Source organism: Podarcis pityusensis (genome assembly GCF_964106645.2).
Source record: "Podarcis pityusensis genome assembly, chromosome: 5".
Taxonomy (NCBI): domain Eukaryota; kingdom Metazoa; phylum Chordata; class Lepidosauria; order Squamata; family Lacertidae; genus Podarcis; species Podarcis pityusensis.
In genome coordinates, this window is record NC_138032.1 from 92,494,824 (window position 1) to 92,522,731 (window position 27,908).

The following is a 27,908-nucleotide window of genomic DNA, read 5'->3' on the forward strand; positions in this document are numbered from 1 at the left end:
ATGAGCGCCGCAACCCCAGAGTTGTCTGCGACTGGACCTAATGGTCAGGGGTTCCTTTACCTTTAGCCTATGGTATAGATATGAGCTGGGATTCAGTTGTGGCAGACCTCGGCATCTCATGTTTCATGGATGACTCCAAAATCTGCTGCCACCGCCGCCTCTCACCTTCCATTGGAATAATAGTGGCAAAGCCTACTTGGGCACCCCATAAGCTCTGAGCCGGTGTAACTGCAACAGGCGCACTCCCCATGAGCCATCTCTGTTCAGTGTTGTGCTGTTATGATAATTACATCAGCATCTCTGCTTGCCAGACAGAACAACCTGCCATCTCCTCTGCCAGCATGCTGTTCTGAAGGTTTTCCTGACCCACACCTCCCAAGGCAGTTGAGGGGCACTGGGGGAGGGGGAGGAAGCCTCGTCACCCAAGTGGGACTCATTGCAGTAGCTGCTACTAGCAGAAATAAACAGCTGAATTTGGCCCACTGTGTGATAATCACCTGATCCATAACTATAGTTGCTTACTGATAACCAAAAATGTTAAGTGATTGAATGGGGTGGCATTTAACTATAGATTCATGGGAGAAAAGTTTGAAGGGAGTTGGGTATGTTTAGCATGGAAAAGCATGGAGTGAGACGCAATATAATGTCCATCTCAAATATTAGAAGGGCCCAATGGGTAAGACCCAGGCCAATAGGTACAAATTCCAACACACACACACACGAAAAGATTTGAAACTTCCTTGTGATATGAGCGGCTCTACAGTGGAACAGACTGCCTTAGGAGGTCTCATTCAGTAGAAGTTTTTTTTAAGCAGAGGCTGATCCATCTAGCAGGGATACCAGTGGATTTCCTTCAGCAGCAGGGGGCTGGACTATAGATGACCTTTGAGATTCCTTGCCCCTCTATGATCCTTTAATGCGAGCAACCCAGCAAAAGTTAGTTGGGAATACATCCTGCAGGAGTATATAGCACGAGCATTTGCATGTTTAGTCAAGTTAGTAAGTTGTTTAATAGGACAAGTGCATGGGGTTAAGTGTGCATGGAATTAGAGCCACAGTCCTACAGCTGTGGCATCCTGGGCCAGCATCTTCCTTGAAGTCTTGTGCATGGTTAGTTCAGACTCCATTAGCTCATTGGCATTTTACATGCCTTTCTTCTTCTTTTGCTCAAGCATTCAGATGGTTAGCTAGATAGCACTAGAGATGCCCGAAAGTGGTTTTAAGCATTACATGTGACTATGACCTTCATCACAAACTAATGTTTGCTAGATCAGTCACAGTACTGTTACATGCACACCAGTGTCCAAGCAGACATATTTCAAGGATGCATATTTCAAGTCTGCATTCCTTAGAATGAAGGTTATTGGCAACTGTGCTGTATATGGTTTTATTTACACATATATACAGGCTGGGCATAAGCTGGAAGGTGTTGCAGCATCAACACCCCAACAGATCTTTCTCCCCCATTAGTTTTGGAAGCTTGGGAGCAAAGTTGTAAATTCAGATTAGGCATACAGAGGGAGTAAGCCCAGCCCAAGACAAAAACTGCCCTCACATCTGCTGTTCTCTTATCTTCACCAGTGACATCACCTCCATCCAGGCAAGAGGGGACCATCTGGAAGTGTCTCTAGCTGGTAGTTTTTGTGCTAACCAATCACCTATATTATTTGGTCACGCAAAGAGATACTTAACAAAGAGACTGGTTGCAACATGGCTTGGCTGTAAACCAAGATGGATGCATGAATCCTTTGCTCTCTTCAGACTTCTTGGAGGAAGAAGAAAGGTCTGTGATGGCGGAAGGCCCAGGGAAGGTGTCAAAGCCCACTAAAACAGTGGCCCTAGTCAGTGACAGTTCTGAACTGAGTACTTCCAGCTTTCTCGCCTGCTCTCAACCAAAAACATTTATAGATCATTTTTTATTGCTATGCAGTGAGAGGTGTGTGCAGACCTTGAGCAGTGTGCAGAATCTTAATTGTCAGGGCCAAGGACTGCACATCCATCAGGATTTGAGCCAAGAGACACTTGAGCATGGGAAGTCCTCCTAGATCATAGGTGCTTAGAAAGGCAGGCATTGTCATGAACAGTCGAATACAACTAAACGACAACAACAAACATGGTCATGCCTGTGCAGAGCTTGTCTGAGGCCTGGGGCAGGAGTCTTGTTGGTTATCCACAAGGCTTTTGATAGTCTTGAATGGCCCTTTTTTCTTAAACCGCTGGAAAAATTGTGATTTGGTCAGAGGTTTTTAGATAGATCTAGTAAAACAATGTTCTCATTTGGTCACTGCAATTAGGGTCAAAGTGCTGGACTTGTGGTTGCAGTGAGGAGGGTGATGAAGCAGGGTTGTCTCCTTCCCCCTTCCTCTTTACAATTGTGGCTGAGGCTTTAGCATATAAGATAAGCGCCAGTTATGACATTAAAGAAATTAAGATCAGCAATGAAAAACAGGCCATAAGTTTTTTTGCTGATGATACCTTGATAATGATATCAGATTCAGAGGCAGGGATTTCAGAACTGAAAGTGGAACTTGCTAATTTGCAGGAGGTTACTGGTTTAGAGGTAAACTATGCAAAATCCTTTCTTGCATACCTTAATCTACTACGGCAGGTGTCTTGTGGCACTTATGGCCGATACAGGTCTACAGGGAACATGCTTTAAATATTTAGGAGCAATGGCAACAAAATGTTTAGCAGAGCTTCGGCAGTGCAACTCTAGCTGCTGCTGAAGTCATGGCAAGCCCTTACTCTCTCTCGGTATGGCTGATTATTGCCGTTAAGATTATGTTCCTGACAAAGCTTTTATTTATGTTTCTAACATTGCATACAGAGTTCCACCTTGCCCTCTTGCAGTGGTGGCAAAGGTGTATTGAAGACATCTGCCACGGGGGAAAGCAAGCTAGAGCAAGCAAAACAGTGCCATGCACCCAGCCTTGGTCTGTGAGGAAGTCATTGCCTGAATGTCAGTGGCCATGAGGTCACTGGCCAGGCAGCTGGTTCTGTGTGGCAGCTGCTGCACTTAAAACAAAATAAAAGGTGACACAGCGGTGGCCAGGCAGCTGCAGCGCATTCTTCTGCTCCTCCAACTGGAGCAAGAGGCTCAGTGTGCCTAGCCTTGAGAAGATAGTAAGTGCATGCTTGCGACCACATGTGCACGCAGTGAGGAGTTGTGACCAATCCCACTTTCCCAGTTCATGCAACCCTATAATACATATTTGCAGAATGTGTTCGCTTCATACCTGCATGCATCTAGTATGTATTGTGGAAAGTGGTTTGTCTGCCTGCCTATTCTCTATGGGTTCTGTTGCCTCCCAAGATAGGTAAAGGTAAAGGGACCCCTGACCATTAGGTCCAGTCATGAACGACTCTGGGGTTGCGGTGCTCATCTCGCTTTACTAGCCGAGGGAGCCAGCGTACAGCTTCCAGGTCATGTGGCCAGCATGACTAAGCCGCTTCTGGCAAACCAGAGCAGCGCACGGAAACGCCATTTACCTTCCTGCCAGAGCGGTACCTATTTATCTACTTGCACTTTGACGTGCTTTCGAACAGTTAGGTTGGCAGGAGCAGGGACCAAGCAACAGGAGCTCACCCCATCGCGGGGATTCGAACCGCCAACCTTCTGATTGGCAAGTCCTAGGCTCTGTGGTTTAACCCACAGTGCCACCCGCGTCCCGCCTCCCAAGATATCATTGCCCAATTGGACATGTTGCCCAATATAGCAGGATAGAAAATGTGTTGAAGCGCTTTGTCTGTCCTGAATCTTCCAACATTCATCTTCACTGGATGTACATAATTTCTAGTGTTAGGGGATAGGGAGGGAAAATGTCTCTCCATCCATTTTCTTCACACTATACATAACTCCACGTACCTCTCTCTAATCTCCTCCTACCTTATCTCTAAACTAACCCCCCTCACCCGAAAAAATGTTGAAACCTTTGCTCATAGGATAGCTGCTGCATTCTATTTTCGAAACGTTTTCCAACTCAATATCCTTTTGGGATTGAGACAACCAGAACTGTACACATTAATCTAAGTGTTGTTGTACCATAGATTTCTATCATTGTATTATGACAGTGGCAGATTTATTTCTCATTAAACTTCTTTGAGATTTTTGTTTACAATCAAGTGATATATAAATATTGTGAAGTAACTAAATTAATATTTAAATCCTTTGCTCAATGATCCCTAGTATGGAATTCACCTTTATTTAAGCAGTTACTGCAAACTGGGCTGATATCTTCTTGGAGATATCCACCATGACCCTGAGGTCTCATTCTTGGTCATTCAATGGCAGTTTAGACCCCAAGAGCATATACATGAGATTAAGAGAATAATGTATATTAACAATGTGTTTGACCCCCAACGTGATACCACTTTACACTTGTTTACATTGAATTGCACTTAGCATTTTATTACCCATTCACTCACTTTGGAGCTCTTTGCAATCTCTTTTTCTTTTAAACATCCGGAACAAATTGATATCATCATCAAACTTAGCTACCTCACTCCTCACTCTTAACTCTAGATCAGTGGTTCCCAATTAGCTAATTACTGAGAACCCCCTATTTTTCGAAAGCTGAGCCACGGATCCCCTACTTTTGAAAATGGTACCTGGACCCCTAATTGGAAACCACTGCTCTAGATCATTTATGAACAAGTTAAAAAACACATGTCCCAATATTGCTGCTGCGGGACTCCACTTCTTAATTCCGTGTCCATGTACGCCTACTCTCTGCTTCCTGCTATTTACCCAGTTCCTCTCATCTTAGTCTATGACCACTAAGTTTATTCAGGAATCTTTGGTAAGGTACTGTGTTAAAAGATTTTTGAAAATCGAAGCGTGCAGTGTCAACTGGGTCACCTCGATCTATGCACTTCTTAGCCCTGCCAGAGAACTAATAGGTTGGTGAAGGAGGATTTACTCTTGCAGAAGCCATGCTGTTTCTGCTTCAGCAAGACTTCTTCTATATGCTTGGTATTTTTATATTTGACAATGCTTTCCACCAGTTCTCCCAGAAGACACCTTAAGGTAACCACTCTATAGTTTCCTGGTTCTATTTAAAAAATTGGTGTTGCATTGTCTGCTTCTCAGTTCTCAGGTACAGAGAGGCTGATCACATGGGAAGAATAATCCTTCTAATCAATAGAAGAATCAGACATGGGATAAATTGCATTAAACATTACAGAGCAGGAAAGGGGAGAACTCAACATGTGGTTGCTGTTTTCTGAAGCAACTTGTGCTTCTTAAAATACTCTTACATCCCATTAATTCCAAGTAAGACTGTGACCATAATCATTTTTTACTTTACTTCCTGGGCCACCATAATATTTCTTCTTAGATGCTTGTCTAGACAGCATTCAGTTCTGTGGGATGTTACATCTGCCTCCACACACTGTAATCAAAATTATCACTTAGGAAAATAATCCTTCTAGTCAATCGAAGAATCAAGAGTGATTCCTACTTGGTTGTCAGATGTTCTAATAAAATGTATTTTTTTCTCTAGGAGTAACAACTGAACAGGGTGAATCCAGTGACAGTCCCATCCCATGTTGTCATAGTACACATTGTCCAACTGAGAACACAACCTTTCCTTAAGATGAAGACTGCCAACAAGAACTCTCTGGATGTGAGAAACCCATCCAAGAAGTTGCAGATGCTTTCTTCTGACGTCATTCTCTTCTTAAGCCAACCACAGTCTAGTATGTGCAATGTATTGAGCACTTTCCCCCTTTGCTTATTACCCCCAGCAATATAGTGTACTGCGTTTTCACTGTAAATGCCAAAGATCTGGTGGAGATTATACACTTGTCACTCAATCTAATGAATATGATCCACTAGCAAAAGCAGTCCTCTGCATGTATCAGGAGCCATCAGCATGAATCAGATTTGCTGTGGGAGTCGTTGATTACTTTCAATGGAATGCACATTGAAATGTGTCTTCTGTCTGGGTTCGGAAGTGAATGGAAATGTAAATCCCAGTGGAAGCGATGAAATGCAGACAAATGGGTGCATTCGGATGATGTACATCTGATGTATGCTTGTGATTCCTGATGTGTGTGGACACTTGCTTTGGGCTGTGACATCAGGGTCTTGTTTTTTACTTATATGGCACCGTCCTGGAGTAGAAAAATTCCCAACATTCCCTTATATAATGTCATTATCACTCCCAGATCATACTTCGTAAATCTTTCTTTCTTTATTATTTTTTAATCATCCATTTGAACGGATCTTTCTGAAGCACTGAAACCAGGATTTGAAGGAAGAAGCATCTAAGACATACCAACGTTTGTTCCAAAATTATTGATTTTTCTTACTTTCAGCAAGAAAGTTCTGTTTCTTTGATAGTTTTTCACACAAACACACACACACAGGGAGTAAAATAATGACAAAAAAGAGAACTGCTAACATATTTTCATATTTTAAACTTGTCATTTAACCCAATGTATTAACCTTTATACCAAAAAAAAAGAAAAAAAGAAAACAAAGGATAAAGAGCAAGAATGTAAAGTAGCAGAACTATTCCAAAACTGTTTGTCAAGTCATATTTTGGAATGTAGCAATGTTTAAAAACACATGTAATGCAAAGGCATTTGAATTCTATATTGTATCTTTCACTTCAAATTGAAGTAAAAAAAAAAAAGGTATAGAAAAAACTCACTTGGAGTAAGCAGGCATTATAAATAGTTCATGTCATACATAAGGCATCTGCTAAAAATGAAGAATATAATTCAGTCTCACAGTCAAATAATATGGCCTTTTGAAGTCAAATGAAATGGTTGCACGAAGTAGTTAAATTTGGGTTTCTGTTATTTCAGTATAAATTGGGTATTGATTTACAAAATGCAATGGGTTTGAAACTAGCCTTTTTGTACCTATCAGGTTGGGAGACATCACCAAGTAAGTTACTCTTATCTTATTATATGTATTAGAACAAGACACTTTAAGACTAAGCTAAAATGCAGAATTCTGGACTGTTCAGTTGATGTCCACCACTTTCACTGCACTGAAGGGCTTCTATATACTTTCTCCCTCTGGCGTGGTGATGGTGGGTTAATACTAGAGATAAACCCCAGGAGGAATAGGACAAAAAAGCTGGAATGTCAGGAGTGTCTCTGGAGCTACAAAATGGATTCCAAGCCCTCACCTTGGACACCAGTTCTCAGCCAGAGGAGCAAGTACAGCAGTTGCAGACCTCAGAACACACCAAGGTAGCAGCTGAAGGTTCAGTGTGATTTCTGCTGCTTCCCAGAGAAGGAAAAGAGACATGTGGTGGTGGCAGGTGACTCCCTGTGGAGGAGGGAGCAGAGGAATGACTCATGGTTTGTATTGTCTCTACACAAATGCAGAGAATATGGGAAACAAGCAAGAAGAACTTGAGCTCTTAATACTGAATGGTAAATATGACCCAGAAGACACTACTGAAACCTAGTGGGATGAGACTCAGGACTGGAATGTAGAAACTGAGGAATACAAGCTGCTCAAATGGAATTGATCAAACAGGAAGGGAGGAGGAGGAGATATTGTAGTAATAGGAGACTTCAACTATCTTGATATCTGTTGGATCTCAAACTCAGCCAAGAATGTAAGGTCCAACAAATTCCTCAGTTGCCGTGCTAACAATTTCCCAGAATTTGGAAGAAGTAACGAGGGGGTCATCTCTCTTGGACCTGGTCCTCACCAACAGGAAGGAACTGACTGATAAGCTAAAAGTAGACAGAACCTTGGGAGAAAGTGATCATGTCTTCTTGAGTTTCACTATACACAGGCAAGGGAAAACTGAGTGTAGTCAGACATGCACCCTGGACTTTGAGGAGGCTGATTTCAAAAAGCCTAAGGAACTATAGGGTGAAGTCCCATGGTCAGAAATACTCAGAGAGAAGGGGGTCGAAGATGGATGGGAGTTTCTTAAAGGTGAGATATTGAAGGCACAAATGCAGACAATTCCAGCAAGAAAGAAAAGTGGTAGGCACCTAAAGAAACCAGTGTTGCTGTATAAAGAGCTTACAGATGGACTAAGATGTAAGGAGGGCATGTATAAGAAATGGAAGAAAGGAGAAATCATGATGGAAGAGTACACACGAGTAGCCAACAGTTGCAGGGAAAAGGTCAGGTGGGTCAAAGCTAAGAATGAACTCAAGCTTGTAAGAGAGGTTAAACATAATTTAAAAGGTTTCTTTGGCTATGTTCAAAACAAGAGAAACAAGCAAGTATTAGGTCCTCTGTGTGGAGAAGATGGACAAATACTACTGAGTGACAGAGAGAAGGTAGAACTGCTAAACACTTCCTTCCAAAAGGAAAGCAATGCCCAACCTGATAACATAGTAAATGATGCAAGGAGCGACCTGAAACCCAAAATAGGAAGAGAGGTGGTAAGGGAACATCTAGCTACTTGAAATGAATTCATATCTCCAGGGCCTGATGAGCTGCACCCAAGGGTAATAAAAGAGCTTGCGGATGTAATCTCAGAGCCTGTGTCCATAATTTTTGGTAATTCTTGGAGAACAGGAGGCAGGCAAGTGTTGTCCTCATCTTCAAAGTGGGGGGGGGGGGAGAAGACTCTGCACGTATATAAAATTTAATAATAATAACTCCTCCTACTCCTACTGCTGACTAGTCAGCTTAATGTCAATACCAAGAAAGGTCCTAGAATAGATGATTAAACAGTGGACACTTAGAAAAGGATGTGAAATCACAGCATGGGTTTCTGAATAACAGGTCATGTCAGATGAAATTCATTTCTTTTTTTGACATAGTTATAATCTTGGTGGATCTGGGGAATGCTATGGGTGTAGGGTATCAAGTCCCCCATGATATTCTTGCGGAAAAGCTGGTTAAAATGTGGGTTGAACAACTGTGAGGTGGATTTGTAACTTGTTGACTGACCAAACCCAGAGAGTGCTCATTAATGGTTCCTCATCATTCTGCAAAAAAGTGGCAAGTGGGGAGTAGCAGGGCCTCTTGTTGTTCAATATCTTTATAAATGACTTGGACAAAGGAATTGAGGGGATGCTCAGCATATTTGCAGATGACACCAAACTGGGAGGGGTAGTTAATACCACAGAAGACAGAATTGGGATTCAAGATGCCCTTAACAGATTGGAGAGCTGGGCCCAAACTAACAGAATGAATTTCAAGAGATAAATGTACAGTTCTGCCCTTAGGCAGGAAGAACCAGCTGCACAAATATAAGATGGGGGGGGACATCTGGCTTGCCAGTAGTACATGTGAAAAGGATCTAGGGATCTCAGTAAACCACAAACTGAGCATGAGACAACAAAAGCAGCAGCAAAAAAAGTGAATACTATTCTAGGCTGCATCAACAGAAGTACAGCGTCCAAATCAAGGGAAGCAGTAATCCTCCTCTATTTTGCCTTGAACAGACTTTGCCTGTAATACTGTGTCCTGGGCACTACAATTTAAGATGAATATTGATAAGCTGGAATGTGTGCAGAAGAGGGCAACAAGTATGATCAAGGGCCTAGAAACCAAGCTTTATGAGGAATATAGCCAAAATTCTATACTACTAAGTCATGGCAATCTGTGCTTGAACTTGATTCAATTACTATGTTCTCAGAGAAGTTTGATTCTGATAAAGCACATAAAATGGCATTTGTCCACCTGATGCAGCAGACAAAATCACCGAAAACAGACTGCTGGGTCACACAGCCAGAGAAGTTTGAGTGAGGATCTCAGGTGAGTGCGGACCCACTTTTTGAAGATTGCACCGTCCTCATTGACTTCTACTGTGACATTACATTTTTTGCTGGGATACCAGGCCACAGGACCAATATGAATGGGCTTAGGATCCCCAGTAAGTGCCCCTCTTCTGGTCCTGCCCCACCAGTCCCCCAGAACACTCTTTTCCCCAGGTTTAAACCAGTAGCACCTTAGAGACCAACTAAGTTTGTTCTTGGTTATAAGCTTTCGTGTGCAGGCACACTTCCTCAGATACACTGAAACGGAAGTCACCAGACCCTTATATATAGTGGGAGGGTGGAGTGAGGTTTTTCTCAGGAGGGTAGTATGAGATGGGTATGGTAAACCTGTTGATGACTGTTAACGACTGCAATTAGACCTACAGGAAAAAGCAAGGGATAGTATGCAGATGATTAGATTATGTAATGAGACAGGAATCCAATCTCTCTATTCAGACCAGGGCTCTCCATAGTTTTCAGTACCATACCAAGAACAAACTTAGTTGGTCTCTAAGGTGCTACTGGACATTTTTTTATTTTATATATATATTTCGACTGCTTCAGACCAACCCGGCTACCTACCTGAAGGTTTAAACCAGTTTAAGATTATGTCTTGTAGCACATATTTCAAACGTAATCCATTCACAAGTTCACAATCAGCTCAAAGATAAGCACTGTGCATATTTTACAAACTGGTTATGCTTAGGTTTGGTTGGATTGCTCCTCGTTTCTTTCAATACTGCACTTTTTTTAAAAAAAACCAAAGCAAACTAATTTAAAACTTAAATATGGCTGGTTTCTCAAGCAAGCTGTGTATTTCTTTTCATTAAGGTAAGTGCTGTGTGTTTTCAAAGGGTCTTCCGGGGGGGGGGGGGGGGAGTCAGATTTTGGAGCCTAATGAAAAAGACGGGGTGGGATGAATCCATTTCATCACAAGACATGGCAGATGAGGCACAAAAACTCAATCCAGCTCCATACCAGCCGTGCCTTCTGAGCCTAGTAAGCATCCACCTAGGGCCGGCCCTAGCTGATGCTAGCTTGTTACGTAGAAGGATGAGCAAATTGCACACTGTTCACATGCAAGGGCCACTGGTTTCTATGCAACATTAAATAGGTCTCTTTACTGGAGACTTCCAGAATTTGAAACTACAACTCAGTTCTGTTCAAAGAAAGGAAACACTCCTCTTGAAGATTTACAGCATGCCTGTTAATATGTGGCTTGCTTTGCCTCTGCTGCATAGCAGAGGCCAGCAAACCATGCACAACTGGAACCCAGTCAAACTTTTATAGTCTTTCAAATTGAAGTTGGAGCCGGAGAGGAAATACTAAAATCCTGCATATACAACTTCTGTCTCTGTGTGAGAGAGAAATTCCATGAAAATCAGTGCAATGATGAATAAAGTCATATCCCATTTAAATGGATCATTTCTTTCTTTCTTGAACTCTTTTAGAAATATGGAACCTTTAAATATTATTGAAAAATGAGCTTTCATTACAGGGTAAGGACTTAATTAGCACACAACTCATAGTTTATGAAGGCTAGTTCAGTCAAACGTGTTTGCTTACAAAGATAAAACCCACTTAATACTTTTAAATAGCACATCCTATACACATTCAGTTAAAATCAACAGATCAGTCTACTGCCTTACTGGTTGTTGTTTTTAAAACACAGGGAAAATCAGGAAAAGCTGCCCTAAGTGTCACTTCAGTCAGTTCAGAGGTGCAGAAAAGACATGTGGCCCAAGCCATTTTGCGGCCTGCAACAGAGGGACACCACCCCACACCATGGAGTGGCAGCAGTCAATGCTTATTGCACCCGCTGTATTGTCACAGAGTAGTCGCCCAAAGTCCTGTGAGACTTGTAGAAGACCTCTCCCTTGCACAGCCAGCTTCTGCCTGCTCCAATGCTGCTGGCTGGTCTAGCTGAATGCCAATGGCTGGACAGCTGGTTCTGTATGACAGCACTTAAAAGACAAGTGACCCACCGGTGGTCTTCCACAGTCTGACGCGGTGCCAGCCAGGCAGCTGCAACTATCAGGGACAGCAGCAGCAGAATCCTTCCACTACATACCCCAATCTACTGTCGGAGACAAAAAGCTCAATATGCCTCATAGTAACATCGGTCCCAAAAGGACCCATAGCCATTAATCTGGAGAGGGGGCTGGATGGAAAGTCACTAACTGGGGGTTTGTAAGGGTTTGCAATTCATGTCATAGTTCTCTTGGAGAGATAGATGAATGCAAGAGATGAGACAATCTTGAATATCTCTTTTATTTATTTATAAATACATTTATATACCGCCATTCATAAACAACAACCATGCATAAAACCATAAAATAAAAACATAAAAATTGAAAACCAGAGATCAAATATTGCAAAGGGATATTTCAATTGCCAGTGTAAGCCTGGCAGCATAGAAATGTTTTCAACAGGCATTTAGAGGTTAGAAGAGAAGGCGCCTGCTGAATCTCTGTTGGCAGAGCATCCCTCGACTGGACTGGTGACACTAAAGACACAGTTTCTTGTTGCTGTCCAATGAGCCTTGCCAGCTTGGGGCGGGGGGGGGGGGAATCAACAATGATCCTGTAAATGACTCCTAATTTAAAGATACATTATAATGTTTAGGTGTTCTTAAGTGAATGGAAGCTGGAGGCAGCTCAAAAATTGTCAAACTCCTACTCGTTTCAGTAAGTGCTATATGTGGTAGGTTTGCTGCTGGTTCCTAAGAGTGGAGCAAGGCATAGGAGATCAGTGTGGTGCATATAAAGGTAAAGGGACCCCTGACCATTAAGTCCAGTCGTGGCCGACTCTGGGGTTGCGGCGCTCATCTCACTTTATTGGCCGAGGGAGCCGGCGTACAGCTTCCGGGTCATGTGGCCAGCATGACTAAGCCGCTTCTGGCGAACCAGAGCAGTGCACGGAAACGCCGTTTACCTTCCCGCCAGAGCGGTACCTATTTATCTACTTGCACTTTGACGTGCTTTCGAACTGCTAGGTTGGCAGGAGCAGGGACCGAGCAATGGAAGCTCACCGCTTCCCAGGGATTCAAACAACCAACCTTCTGATCGGCAAGACCTAGGCTCTGTGGTTTAACCCACAGCACCACCCGCGTCCCTATACAGAGGCAGAAATGCTGGGCTGGCTTCAACCACATTGCACTGACCTCCCCGCACCTCACCTCTGCCTCTCAGAAACCGGGAGCAACCCTCGGCGTTGAAGAGGCATGTGAGCAAACCCCATTTTGCCAGCACCACACCACTGATTGCTACTGGTTCTAGGGCTGGTTAACACTTGCACTTAAAAAATCATCACTTGATAACTTCCACCCAAATAAGTTACCTCCATTGAAAAATACTGCATTTTCAAGGGATAGGAAAGTTTTGTCTATGTGTCAGCCACACAGGATGATGCAAACGATTCAAACTTGCATATGTAAAACTACATTAAAACATCCCACCCATACAAAACGGCCATAGATGGTTAAAAGGCAAAGGCCTGGTTTAAAAGGGATGTTTTTGCCTGGAGCTTCCCGGAGGAGTGTTCCAGAAATGGGAAGTCATTGCAGAAAGTGCCTGAGTGTGTGTTGCCACCTATCTGGACTCAGATTCTGTTTGCCATTGGCTGCAATCCCAACTTATTTTTCCTGTGGCTCAACAGTATCAGAGAAAGCAAAGTGTTCTAGTGGCTCATTGGTGTATTTCAAAAACAGTTTGATCCCACAAAGGGAGTTATTTCAATTGTTATAATTAAGTAAACATTTTAGATTAATGATCTGGGGTGACTGACTTGCCACTAGCAAATGTGGGAGAAATTTGACTCATTTCACATTCAAAGGCAAACCAACCTAATTCACTTTTCAAAACAAGATATGAACCGAAACACAGCAGTCCTTTGAAATTCACAGTTCTCCCTATTTTGCAATGTAGTTCTACAAACAAGTAAAGTATGCATAAAAAGGAAATATTAGCAAAAGCATTAAAAAAAATAGTTAGGAAAAATATGATTTGCATATTTGTTTTAAGGGGGGGAAATCTCTTTAATATTGATGAATTTTCATGAGACCTTTCTTTTTAAAAAAATGCAAACTGATTTGGAAATGTGGGTAACTGAACTTAAGACTGGAAAGTGAGAAAATCACTGAGTACATAAGAAAAATGTACTGAGAAATAACTTTATGCAAGAAGTTTTTCGATCTAATACTTTCCTTCTTCAAATAATTTGGACTATGCGTAGAAACCTGATGCATCACTGTTGCCTGTTTTTACTATTTTGATGTCCGTAACCATGAATATGGTTTGCCAAGTAAGGAGAAAACTTCATACATCTGACAAAGTGGTCCATTCTCCCAAAAATCCGAAATACCACATAACTTGTTTTGTTATTTAATCTTTGGTTATAAAGAGAAAAAAAGTAAGGTAATTTAGTGAAACACTCTTAACATTATAAAATACAAAAATTAAAATTAACAATCTTGTAGTTTTCATATCTGTAGTATTTAAGTTTGCTGTAATTTTTAGGTTTGTTTAGAGATGGTGTATTACAGTGCCACCTGGTGGCATTTGCTAAATATAAAAGTGCCCTTGCAAGAGCAAAATTTGATTGGAAAGGAAAACCCTGAACAATAGTTAATGCAGGGGTGGGCAATATGAGATCCTAAGGAACTTGTGTGCAATCCCAGAGTTAACTTCTGGCTCCTTTACATATTATTGTGGAAATTTTGTGGAAATTTCAAGGACTATGTTTCATTGCAGAGGAAATCTGATGTGTGGGTGCGTGGGTTTATATTTTAATTGCAGTGTAGTGTGAACACTGCAAAATTTACATGCATGGCATGACGAGCACCAATACCACAATGAATTCCAATCTGGGAGCACCCTCAGATTATTTCAGAATAGTTATGATGCCATAATTGTTTTTAGATATTTGAACTCATTTCTGTGTCTGCTGGTCTATACTGGAACCCCCATACTCTCTCCGTCTCTCAGAGGAAGGATGGAATATTAATTTAATAAATTAAAAATAAATTCACCCATTAACAAAACTTTTCCACCTCTTTTATGAGTTGTATACACTTCCCAAATATTTTCCTTTGCTACTGGGTCTAAACGTCAATCACATATTGTGATGGATGGACCTTGGGTCAGCCTCCTGTAGATCTAGAAACTAATCAGAGCTGGGTAGTGTTCCATCCAGCCAGTAGGAAGTTAGACCCTGGCAGTTAAAACTGTTAGATAGGGTTCGGTTAGGGCTGAGATAGGTCTTGACAGTCAGACAGGGATTAGGGACCATGAGGGTCATCTAGTCCAAGCCCCCGAAATGCAGAAATCTCAACTAAAGCATCAGTGACTATCCAACCTCTGCTTTAAAACCTCCAAGGAAGGAGAGCCCACAGCCTCGAGGGAAACTGTTCCAAGCTATTGGTTTGTGTCCTGCCCTCCAGAGCATGAGAACACAAGGCTAGTATATTAAATTTATGTATTAAGTGTAATTAAATAAAATAATAAATAAGCATGAAGCAAGCAGAATTTATTAACCCCTAATTTACAACTGAATACTTCCATTCAGCGGGTGGCGCTGTGGGTTAAACCACAGAGCCTAGGACTTGCCGATCAGTAGGTCAGCGTTTCGAATCCCCTCGACGGGGTGAGCGCCCGTTGCTCAGTCCCTGCTCCTGCCAACCTAGCAGTTCGAAAGCACATCAAAGTGCAAGTAGATAAATAGGAACCGCTCCAGCAGAAAGGTAAGCGGCGTTTCCGTGCGCTGCTCTGGTTCGCCAGAAGCGGCTTAGTCATGCTGGCCACATGACCCGGAAGCTGTACGCCAGCTCCCTCGGCCAATGAAGCGATATGAGCGCTGCAACACCAGAGTCGGCCACGACTGGACCTAATGGTCAGGGGTCCCTTTACCTTACTTCCATTGTAACCAGGCCTTTGGCCTTGAATTATCTGTGGCCTTTTAGAAGCAGGTGGAATGTTTTATTGTTGTTGTTGTTGATTTCATAAAATTTGAACACCGCTTGATTGTAAGAAAACCTCAAAGCCGTTTACAAGAAAGATACAACATAGAATCATAGAATTGTTGAGTTGGAAGATACCACGAAAGTCATCTAGTCCAACCCTCTGCAATGCAGGAAGACCGTAAAATAAAATAATAAAACCCACAATCCCATTTAAATACAAACAAAAGTTAAAAATACTAATAGAGATTAAAATGACCCTGACTTTGGCACCTGCATAATGTCAACAGGCAGGGAGTTCCAGAGTGCAGCCGCTGCCACACTAAACATAGAAATATGGGAAACGGGAATTACGCAGCACATGTAATAGCGCCATGCGTGCACTAGAGCATTTCCCCCTTGGCTTTAATTGTAGCTGGGGGCATGGGAGTAGCCAGGAATAATGTTGGGTGGCAGAACCAAGCTATCTCCATGCAATTGGTCAGTTAAGTATTTTTATTTATTTTCGTTGCAGAAAAAAATGGGGGGTTGGCTTTTGCTACCTAACTCCCCAAAGGGACTTGATGAGTCCCCTAAGTCCACGATCAGTCAGGGAAGAATGGGTGGAGGCAGGATCCAGTGGAAAGCAAGGCAGATCTCCATTTTCCTGTTGCAACAGTTTCCCCGACCTGCAAGGAGGTGGGAGAGACCAAGAAGAACAAAGTGTGCAGGAATCTTTTATATTCTTTACAAAGACTTTCTTTTTTTTCCAAAAAAAAAATTTATCGGTTTTCACAACATTATAAACAAACACATAAGACAAACAAACATAAATCATAGCCTTACTGAAAATTACACTTATCAACATTGTTAAGTGACTTCCTTGCTTCCCCTTGGTTGAATTTCATTGCATGTCCTTTTAACGGTTTTCCAAATCAACATTCTTATAAAATTTAACTTAAATATTAACATCCTTAGATCTTCACATTATGAAATTAAACATATTAATTCATCACTAAACATAAATAAAATCCTAAACCAATTATGTATCTGCAAGATGTTTTCAGTTAATTTAACTTAACATATTTAAGTAAGTAATCATTGAATTTAATCCACTCTTCCTGATACTCCTCCTCCTCCTGGTCGCGAACTCTTCCAGTTAGGTCGGCTAGCTCCAAAAAATCCATCATCTTCATCTGTCATTCTTCTATCGTTGGTAATTCTTCGGTCTTTACAAAGACGTTCGGCGTTGCTCAACCCCTTAGCCAAAGGCCACCCTAAAAGCATCACACGTACATCACTGATGACGTTTTCACGGATTGCGTTACCTGGGCAGCCTGGCCCATTCTTTTGTGATGGTAAACACTTGAGTCTGCAAATCCAGGTCACAGGCACACCCTATTCATGCACAAAATATGCCCTTAAGGCAGGATTTGCTAAATGAAAGAACTATGGGAAAAGATAAAAAAAATCCTGGTATCTGAAGAAGTGTGCTTGCACACGAAAGCTCATACCAAGAACTAACTTAGTTGGTCTTAAAGGTGCTACTGGAAGGATTTTTTTTATTTTGACTATGGCAGACCAACACGGCTACCTATCTGTATGGGAAAAGGTTTCTGAAGGCAGTCCTGTTTAGGGAAGTTTTTAATATTCAACGCTGTACTGTTTTTAACATTTGATTGGGAGCCGCCCAGAGTGGCTGGGGAGACTCAGCCAGCTGGGCGGGGTATAAATAATAAAATATTATTATTAATATTATTATTATTATTATTATTATTATTATTATTATTATTATTATTATTTCTTCCAGGAGATCTCCTTCTTCAGAGGAAATAATCCATTAGGGGAGCCAAGACGTGTGTTTTTTTGGGGGGGGTGGTTCTGTGCGCTACAATAAGATGCAATTTTCTCGAGGAAACATTTCCTCAATTTTGGGAGGCTGGGAAGACTGAAGTGTGTGTCTGCTATGTGCGTTCACCCTGAAATTTTGTAACCATTTACTTGATTAAAGGGGGGGCGGGCAACGACACACCCCCCCCCGCCGGCTGCTTGTTGCGTGTCTGCTTACCGTTTAACTTTTAGCAAATAACAACAGTTCTCCGCCTTCGGGGTGTAGGGGGGACTTCACCGCCCCATGGACCAGGTACCCCCCCCAGAAAAAAAAAAGTGAAGGGGGGAATTTTCCCCTCACAGAAAAGCGCGGGAAAGAAGAAACTGTCTCCCCCTCACATTATCCGCGCCCCCCTCAGGCGTTTCAGCCCGGCCACCCCGGAGAGGCCGCAGCCCCAAAAGGGACGGCGTGAAAGGAGCCAAACCTGAGCCGCCTCCCGCTTCTGCCGCTGCCCGGGCGGGAGACGACGAACCGCCGCAGCGTCTGCGCCGAAAGAGCCGGGCGGGCGGGCGAGCGAAGGGAAGCCCGCAAACGCGCATGCGCCAGTCTCTGTCTCTCAGCAGCCAGCGTCCCTCGCGGCTCAGCCAATGGGAAAAGCTGCGTCCTCCAGCGCCGGAGAAGCCCCGCCTTTCCTCTCCCCCCTCCCCCTGAGTAGGTGTCTGACGTCAACGTGGCTTGTGTCCAAAATTACGATGGGAGGTGAATGGGTGAGAACGAGTTACCGAATTGTAATAACACACACTTACTTACTTACTTACTTATTCATTCATTCATTCATTCATTTACCCCTAATAGGGGCTCACCTTGCCAACAAAGGTCCGTAGAGTTAAAGCTATGGTTTTCCCAGTAGTGATGTATGGAAGTGAGAGCTGGACCATAAAGAAGGCTGATCGCCAAAGAATTGATGCTTTTGAATTATGGTGCTGGAGGAGACTCTTGAGAGTCCCATGGACTGCAAGAAGATCAAACCTACCCATTCTGAAGGAAATCAGCCCTGAGTGCTCACTGGAAGGACAGATCCTGAAACTGAGGCTCCAGTACTTTGGCCACCTCATGAGAAGAGAAGACTCCCTGGAAAAGACCCTGATGTTGGGAAAGATGGAGGGCACAAGGAGAAGGGGACGACAGAAGACAAGATGGTTGGACAGTGTTCTCGAAGCTACCAGCATGAGTTTGACCAAACTGCGGGAGGCAGTGGAAGACAGGAGTGCCTGGCGTGGTCTGGTCCAGGGGGTCACGAAGAGTCGGACATGACTAAATGACTAAACAACAACAACAATAGGGGCTCAAGGCAGCTTACAGATTAAAAATAAGAACAGCTTTTAAAAAAACATATAAGTGGTTGTGTGTGGGGAAAAATCATTTAAAAATATACTGATAGAATTCAAACGAAATAGGTATAGATCAAAATCATACAAATAATGAGACTGAAGAGTGATGGAGATCACTCAGTGAACACTGAAATAGCATGTATAGAATTTAAATAATAAATAGGGAAAACAATAATTGATGTGCCCTCTCTTTACTGAATGTGGTTTGCAAGCTGATAGTACAGTACAGTCATACCTCATGTTACATTTGCTTCATGTTACGTTCTTTCAGGTTACATCCCATGGTGACCCGGAAGTACCGGAAAGGGTTACTTCCGGGTTTTGCCGCTCGCACATGCACAGACACGCAAAATGACGTCATGCGCAGAAGTGCTGAATCGCAACCCGCGCGTGCACAGACACGCCGCTGAGGGTTGCGCTCTTTTCATGTTGCGAACGGGCCTCCAGAATGGATCCTGTTCGCAACCAGACGTACCACTGTACTGAATCTTGTTCAGCCAAATTTTTGGTTGGTGGGTCAAATACATGTTTGTAGCACTGTTGCTATTTTTGCAGCTATATGTTTTATGCTTGTCTACTGAATGGATCTTACTCCCAAGTACTTGGGTATAGGAATGTGGCCCAGCAGCCTGATTCTAAGCATGTCTGCTTGGAGGATCGGTGTCAGTGAATTACGTAAAGAGAGAAGCTGGGGACAAAAGCCATGGAAAAGTTCTACTGCATAAAAAGAACCACACAAAAATATGCATAAATTGTACAGTAATGGAATAATGATTTATTTACTTACTTATTTTATTACATTTTATCCCACATTTTTTCCATCATGGAACTCAGGGTGATGTTGTTTTAAGCATCACCCAACCAGGGAGGAAGTGAATGATGCAAAGGTACAAATTATGTTGCCAAACAGTTACCCTAGCTGGACTCCGGTGTTGTTTGACAACCCTGCAGAGGAGCAGCTGGAAATTTTGTGTGCCACATCAGCATAAAATCTAGAGTGACCACACCAGCATAGGGTGACCTGATTTCAGATAGAAATTAGCTGGATAGGACTGCATGCAGACTCTATGGCTGTGTGCACAATATAACGTTCAAGCACATTTTAAGGAATATTCTTTCCCTCTAAGAATTCTGGGCACTGTAGTTTGAGGCTTGCTGGGAATTATGACTGTGCATTGTAAACTACAGTGCTCAAAAGGGTTGGCCCACCCACGGGGCAAGGTGACTCATAGAGTCCTGTGCCCAGTTCTGAGCACCACAATTTAAGGATGTTGACAAACTGGAATGTTTGCAGAGGAGTGCAACTAGGGTGATCAAGGGTCTAGGAGCTAGATGTTATAAGAAAAACTGCTCCCTTTCCCTTATAGGGTATTCTGGAGCCCATATAGAGTCCTTAAGTAGGTTCGCTATCGGTAGGAGAAAACACAGGTCAACCAGAGCATACTGAGAAGCAAAGTGGCTAGTAAGCCTGATCTTTATTTAAGGAACTGTTGCAACAGGGTCCCCACTCACCACATGGAGGAGAGAGAAGAACCCTGAACAATGGTGTGCAAGGCCTTGTATAGACGTTTGAAATTGCCCACCCTGTAGCCCAAGACCACCCCTCAATACATCATACATACATCTCAGAAGGAGGTGGTCTGCAGCAGAAATTCTGCCTGCCAGGATACCTAATAATGGTCACTGATTGCATTACCCGGGCAGTCTGGCCATTCTTTTGTTATGGTTAATACTTTAGTTCCTGAGTCCAGGTCACAGGCTCACCCTATTCATACACAAATACGCCCTTAAGACAGGATTTTCAAGGGGGAAAAACAAAGGGGAATTTGCAAAGGGGAAAAAACCCTCCGTTACTGCAGAGAAATATTTGAGGTCATTGGGTGAGACAAAATGGCTTCAGGATTGCATTTCCATACATGGTTCATATATTTAGATATGTGTGCATTTATGAATATTAATTCTATATTTGAGACCTTAAAATTCTTATAACAAAGCCAAGCTTTATGAGGAACGGTTGAAGGATCTGGGTATGCTTAGGGCTGTCCCATGGAGGAGGGAGCAAGCTTGCTTACTGCTGCTCCAGACAAGGTAGGACCCGAACCAATGGATTCAAGTTACAAGAAAGGAGTTTCCAACTATATATCAGGAAGACCTTTCTGACAGGAAGAGGTGTTTGAACAGACCTCCCTTGGGAGGTGGCGGATGCTCTGCAAGCAGAGATTGGATGGCCATCTGTCATGGATGCTTTAGTTGAGATTCCTGCATTGCAGGGGGTTGGACTACTAGATGACCCTTGGATCTGCTTCCAATTCTATGATTCTACGATTCTAAGGCTGAAATCAGGGTCTCCTCTCCTCTCTTGGCTTCAGTTTCAGCGAGGACCAGCTGCTGCGAAACCGCAGGCACGCCGCCTCTGCGCATAGCTGTCAAAGTTTCCCATTTTTAAAGGGAAATTCCCTTATTCCGAAGAGGATTCCTCGCAAGAAAAGGGAAAAGTTGACAGCGTTGTTTCCTATTGGCGGCGGCGGGAGGAGAAGGAACCGGGAAGTTCTACCTCCGGCCCGCCGAGAGCAGCTCTGTACGTTCTTGCCTCTACGTGCGCGCGGGGAGGCGGGCCTGCGGCCTGCGGGCGCGCTTGCGTCACAGCTCCGTGCGTGGCGGGGAGCGCAGGGATTGGTGACGCACGGATGGCAGGGACGTGCCCCGCTGGCTATATGAGCTCAGTGGCAGCGCCGCCTCGGCCTTTCTCCGCCTCGCTCCTTGCTCTCGCCGGGAGTCGCCGCCCAGCCGCTCCGCTCCCCGAGGCCGCCCTCCCGCCCGCCCGCTCGACCCACCGCCGCCCGACGACGCCTCAGCCATGATCATCTACCGCGACTGCATCAGCCGTAAGCGAATCTCCCTCAGCGCCGTCGAGGTCGGACCCCCCGCGGAGCCCCCACAGCGGCGCCCTACTGCGCTTGCGCGGCTCCGCGGCCCGGGCTAGGCACCTCGCGCGCCCTCCCGCTACACTGCGCCTGCGCGGCACAGAAGAGAGGGGGAAGGGAGACTGGTTCGCGGAGGGGGGGGGCCGAGCGAAGACTGGCGCCCCCGGCATTCTATTCACTGCGCATGCGTCTTTTTGCCGCGGCTACCGCGCTTGCGTGAGCGGGGCTGCCGAAGGGGCCGTGGGGCTGGAGGCCTTTGGCGGCGCTTCCGGCGTGTTCCCTCTTGGCTTCCGGCGCAGCCTTCCCGAGGCCTTTTCCCGTTCCGGGAGGCGGCGGCGCCGCATCTACCTCTGGGGCCTGGCAAGGCCTGGACCGGAAGGGCGGGAGGGAGGGAAAGAGGGGCGACCCCTGAGAGGAGGGTGGGGTTTGGGGGAGGGAGAAGGACCGGCCGACCATGGGGAGCCCCCCTCACGCGCTCTCCTCCTTCCTCCGCCCGCAGAAGACGAGATGTTCTCGGACATCTACAAGGTCAAAGAAGTGGCCAGCGGACTCTGCCTGGAAGTGGAAGGGAAGGTAGGCTTTGTTTGTAAATCTACACGTTTTATGTAGGCGGGGTTCGAAGCCTGGCCTCTCCCAAGCCCCTCCCTATATTATAGTATAGCTCAACTGTGCTTTGGTACCATGAGGCCCTTCTTTTAGCAGTTGCTACCCTTCACAGGCACTCAATCAACTTCTGTTATGGGGGGGGGGGGATTTGACAACATCTGAGGCAAACTGGGAAATTTCAGCCTCTTCTATGAACTCATAAAGTAACCAAAGCTCACAATTACTGTGCAACGACCATGTTTTGGTCTGCACAGTTGGAGTGGGAGAGATCCATGCTTTAGCATTTCGTAATCTATGCATCACCATGCCAATATGGGTCACCTTTATAACAGAGATGTCACAGTGACTTGAGAGGGGCTAGGTTGCAAGATAAACTCTGACACATCCATTAAGCCTCCATAGTGGTAATGACGACATCCAGACTGAGTAATTTGAGGCGTGGTGTTTTAAAATCCCTTAATTTTGATGGGAAGAAGTAAAAAGTAGCAGGTTTTGTGTGTGTGTGTGTGTGTGTGTGTGTGTGTTTCAAAAACCTTGAAAATTAGAGTCTTAATCATAAAGACTTCCGATTTAAGATTCTCTGGGCAGTTTATTCTCCCTTTGGTGACAAATTCCACTTGGATAGCTTTGCTCATAGCTGAACTAGTTTCAGGACTTAAAGCTTTGAGTAGATTAATGAACAGGAGCAGATCATTTTACAATTAGATTTTGCTTTTCAGTGGTGGTATTTTTCTTCAATGAATGGTTTAGATGGTGAGCAGGAAAGAAGGTGAAATAGATGATGCTTTAATTGGTGGAAATGCGTCGGCTGAAGGTCCAGATGGTGAAGGGGCAGAGGCTACCGTTGTCACCGGTGTTGACATTGTAATGAACCACCACCTTCAGGAAACAAGCTTCACTAAAGAGTCTTACAAGAAGTACATCAAGGACTACATGAAAGCGTAAGTTATCCTGGTGTCTGTCATTTCAAGGCTAGAAGACAGTTATGATGAGGGTTATATAGCAAACACTCTTGGAAGATGTCCATAAGGTTGCAGCACCGCCTTCTGATGGAGATGGGCTGCTGGGATCCAGTTGTGGGGATGATTACAATGGTGCTCTTATTCTGAAAGATCTATAATTTAAAGTCATAACCACCTGCATACACATTTTGCTAAGATACTGCTTCTTTCCACATATCCTGTTACAGTATTGGATATCTGAAGGGTGTCCTCTTAAATATACTAAGTTTGGTACATTATGTTTAAGTCATCAAGGTCAAAAGGAAAATGCTAGTAGTGAGAACCCTAAATCTTAAGGTTAATTTGAGGCAACATTTCTGATATGGTAACAAATGCACATAGTGATTGCATTGCTGATGTAAGCATACCTCAGCCTTTCCTCATAAGGGTTGGCTTCCAGACCTGTGATCATCTTGGTTGCCATCCTCTGTACACATTCCAGCTTGTCAATATCCTTCTTAAATTGTGGTGCCCAGAACTGGACATACGACTCCATGTGTGGTTTGACTATGGCAGAATAGAGTGGTATACCTTCCCTTGATCTGGACACTATGCAGCATCATACTGTTGGGCCATGGATCTTTTTCACATGTAAGCTGGGTGTCCCCCATCTTAAACTTGTGCACCTGGTTCTTCCTGCCTAAGTGCAGAACCTTACATTTGTCCCTGTTGAAATTCATTTTGTTACTTTGCACCCAATTCTCCAATCTGTAAAGGTCATTTTGAATCCCAATTCTGTCTTCTGTGGCATTAGCTACCCCTCCCAATTTGGTATCTACAAATTTGATGTGGATCGCCTCAATTCCATCATCAAAGTCATTTATAAAGATGTTGAACAACAGTGGGCCCAGAATAGAACTCTGTCACCCCACGTCGCTTTTTCCTAGGATGACTAGGAACTATTAATGAGTTTTTGAGTTGGTTAGTCAACCAGCTACACATTTTATCAGCTTCTCCACAAGAATGTCATGGGGAACTTCATCAAAAGCATTACTGAAATCAAGATACACTATGTCCATAGAATTCCCCAGATCCAACAAGCTTGTGTATGCTTCTTAAAAAGCCACACAAGTTTATTTAGGTGCCTCCCACTTTCTGGAATTGTCTGCATTTGTGCCTTCATTATTTCACCTTTAACAATCTCCCATCTTGGGCTCCCTTTTCTTGACTATTTTTGACCATGAGATCTCACTCGGTACTTCAGGCATAGGCAGACTCGGCCCTCCAGATGTTTTGGGACTACAACGCCCATCACCCCTAGCTAAGAGGACCAGTGGTCAGGGATGATGGGAGTTGTAGTCCCAAAACATCTGGAGGGCCGAGTTTGCTTATGTCTGCTGTAGTTCCTTAAGCTTCCAGAAATCGGCCTTCTATGAAATCAGTCTATGACCGATTACACTCAGTTTTCCCTTTCCCTGTATCATGAAATCCAAGGCGACACGATCACATTCTCTTAAAATTCCCAGTAAGGACCAGCTGGGATGCAAACAACTCAAAGAGAGGTGCAACCAAAAGATCCTGGTTATTGGCAGAACTGATCAGTGGCTGTGCTTTTTGCTGTAGCTTAAGGCTCTGTATTACAGATATGATGTAACAGTTGCTTTATATTTAGAGGCCAGATATCTGGGCCAAAGGCAACCCCTTCTTTCGATATAATATTGTCTATTCTGCTATTTTACTGTTGCCTCAATGGAAGCACATACAGAAATATGCTGGCATATTTTACCATGTCAGTTTATGTGGCCTTGTGTATAATGTAAATGTTCCCAAGAAATATAATTTAAAACTGGCAGATAAAGTAAAGCACTATCCATGCAGGGGAGCAGTAAAAAGCAATGCAGTGTTTTCCTTTCAGATCAGCTATTAGAAACTTTTGGGCACAATCCTCAAACTAGGTGTTAGAATTGTTGGTGTTTTTCCCCTAGAATCAAAGCAAGACTTGAGGAAACAAAGCCAGAGAGAGTAAAGCCGTTCATGACTGGAGCAGCTGAACAAGTCAAACATATCCTTGCAAACTTCAAAAATTACCAGGTAAGTTCCAAAGCTTCCTCTTTTTTGTAACATATTTTCGGTACTTGCATACTGTGAAGTAGCTTTTGCTGCTTGTTTTAAGACTGGCATTTTGTGGGAAGTGCCTGATGCTTGAGCCAAGGAAATGTGCATTGTTATGTGAGTGAATATTAGTGCTTTCTGGGAACTTAGTTGCATCAACAGATTTTTTTTTCTTCTGAAAGTTTTTTGTAGGCGAGAACATGAATCCAGATGGAATGGTGGCGTTGCTGGATTTCCGTGAGGATGGTATCACTCCTTATATGATTTTCTTTAAGGATGGATTAGAAATGGAGAAATGTGTAAGTATAAATTCCCGAGAGAACTTGCCAAGATCTTGTGCGGTTTTAAATTTTGCTTGCTGATAAATGGGGTGATTTGCTGCAGAAACGAAACCCTGTGCCCATCTAGTCCAGCATTTTCAACTAACCAGCCAGGTACATGAGGGAACAGCCCTTGTTCTCCCAGCAACTTGTGTTCTGTGGCAGCCTGCCTCTGAACCTGGAGATTTGACTTACCTAATTGCATCTTAATAGCCATTGATACCTGCTTCAGGAGTTCACCTAATCCAGGGGTGCCCAAACTTTTTTTCAAAGAGGGCCAGATTTGATGAAGTGAGTATGTGAGAGCCAACCAGGTTTTTTTTAGGATTGAAGTTGTGGAGCTTTTTTAAAAAAACACTTTTAAAGGATTTTACCCAAGGACATATACTAGCATGGGGCTGGATAAGGCCCCCCACATAGACTTTGGACATGCCTGAAAAGCCATCTAAGCTTCTGGTAATCATAATATCTAGTGGGAGGAAATTTCATAGAGTGTTGTAAGTAGTAGCTTTTGTCTGCGTACTGGTGATGAATTGTGTGGCCAAGCACTAGAGGAAGAAAAAATAAATATGCTTTCTCCACGCCACTCACTCATATCTCTGAAATTCTAACATCTTTCCTGCATTTTCCATGGGAAAAAAAGAAAAGCCCAAATGATACCGCCTATCAACTTTCTATCAACTTTCCTAGCTCTGTAGTATCCTTTTTGAGATTGTGCAACCAGAGGTTTGTACACCTTTGTGAGTGAGGCTGCACCCTTAATTCTTAAGGGTAGAGTGATACTGGAAGTTCTGAAGTTCTGTACTTCAGAACTATCTACTCCAACTCAAAGGACACATCCCTTTGTCACAGCCAATTTACTCTCCCATCAGTTTGTATGAAGCTGGGATGGTTATTTGCCCTGAATGCAGTGTTTTTTAAGTCTTACTCTGAACTTCATTGTCCATTTTTTAATTTTTGCTTATCTAGCTTGGAGATCCCTTTTCAACTTTTTTGCAGTTTGGGTTTTCAGTATCCCGAATAATTTGGTGTCTGCTACAAACTAGGCTACCTTGTTGCTTACTATTGATTCTCGGTTCGTGTGTGAACAAGTTCAATAGCCTCTTAGTTTAACTTTCTAGATTTCCCCAGAGTTCTATTAAAAAAAATCTTTCATTTCTCAGTTAACAACGCTGATAGAAGACAAACTATTGAGCTATTGACCAGTCTTCTATACAGCTTAGCATATGCATTTTCTGCCCTTCTAGTGGGAGATTCTTTAGGGAAGATGGTGGCTGGACTCCCCAGCCAAAAAAGTGCTTGGGTTCGCTCTTCCGTTTTTAAGCTAGCTAATCAGGAGTGTGGGGAAAGTGTAGGCCTCTCTTAAGTTGAGGCTCTCCTGCCAATGGCTTAAATAGAAGACCAAATCATTCAGGTGGACAGGGGTAAGAACAGAAAATGCAAACGGTGTGGATTGTTAGATTTTTTAAAAAAAATATATGCTGTTGCTAGATTTAAATCTCGGGAGGTATTTTAGCAGTCATGCTCATTAATTCCAGTAGGTCTACTCTGAGTAAAGCTTTGTTGACCACCGCACTTCGCTTAATATCAAACCAAAACATTTATTGGCTGTATTTTGATATGGCTGTTGAAACCATTACCCCCTTTCCGTGAATACTAATCAAGACTGGTACCCTCTCAAACAGTGCCTTAGGGAAGGAGTTGAGATGCAAGTTCTGAATGTTAAGCATCTGCTGATAGGCTGGGAACAACTACTTTTGCTCTCTAGCTTGCATAAAGATGCAACAGCAATTTCCTTGCGCTTTCTGTGTGCCTGATAAACGTGGCAACTCAGATTGAATAAGGGAGAACATTTAAGAGAGTGAATATTTAATGATGACGTAAGGAATTGGTACAAGCATAGGCTAACTCTCATTAATTTCTTAACAGTAACAAGAGACCAACCCTTCTGGATCATCTATCATCATCATAATTGGCTGCTGTTCTTTATTCATCAACAAAACATCATGACTCAGCATTGTTTGAAAACTGGACTGATGCCATCTTGAGCTTAATTTGATTTATTTTGACCCTGAATTAATTGGAGTGGAGGCATTGGTTTTTAAAAACTTGTCATGTAGGCTGTCTAAAATAAAGAAAAACTCATTTAAACCCA

The 27,908-nt window shown here is 43.4% G+C and overlaps 2 protein-coding genes across 2 annotated transcripts in view; both read left to right on the plus strand.

The window, feature by feature from the left end:
• Positions 1–6,479, plus strand: part of ATOH8 (atonal bHLH transcription factor 8) — a 28,304-nt gene extending 21,825 nt beyond the window's left edge. Inside the window, exon 3 of the mRNA XM_081005742.1 lies at positions 5,502–6,479. Coding sequence (XP_080861868.1) covers positions 5,502–5,507 — 6 coding nt within the window. The 3' untranslated portion in view covers positions 5,508–6,479. The remainder of the gene's footprint in view (positions 1–5,501) is intronic.
• Positions 6,480–21,585: 15,106 nt separating this feature from the next.
• TPT1 (tumor protein, translationally-controlled 1) lies at positions 21,586–27,908 on the plus strand. Its single transcript, XM_081005783.1, has 6 exons — positions 21,586–21,735; positions 22,274–22,347; positions 23,131–23,321; positions 25,307–25,412; positions 25,616–25,732; positions 27,683–27,908. Exons 1-6 carry the CDS (start codon positions 21,708–21,710, stop codon positions 27,683–27,685), a joined length of 519 nt encoding a protein of 172 aa, XP_080861909.1. The 5' UTR covers positions 21,586–21,707; the 3' UTR covers positions 27,686–27,908.

Excerpts from the sequence above, each read along its gene's own strand:
- TPT1 (XM_081005783.1), top strand. The coding sequence starts at position 21,708 with ATGATCATCTACCGCGACTGCATCAGCC. Across the intron at positions 22,348-23,130 it reads GCCTGGAAGTGGAAGGGAAG|ATGGTGAGCAGGAAAGAAGG; the intron begins GTAGGCTTTGTT and ends TGAATGGTTTAG. Across the intron at positions 25,413-25,615 it reads CAAACTTCAAAAATTACCAG|TTTTTTGTAGGCGAGAACAT; the intron begins GTAAGTTCCAAA and ends TTCTTCTGAAAG.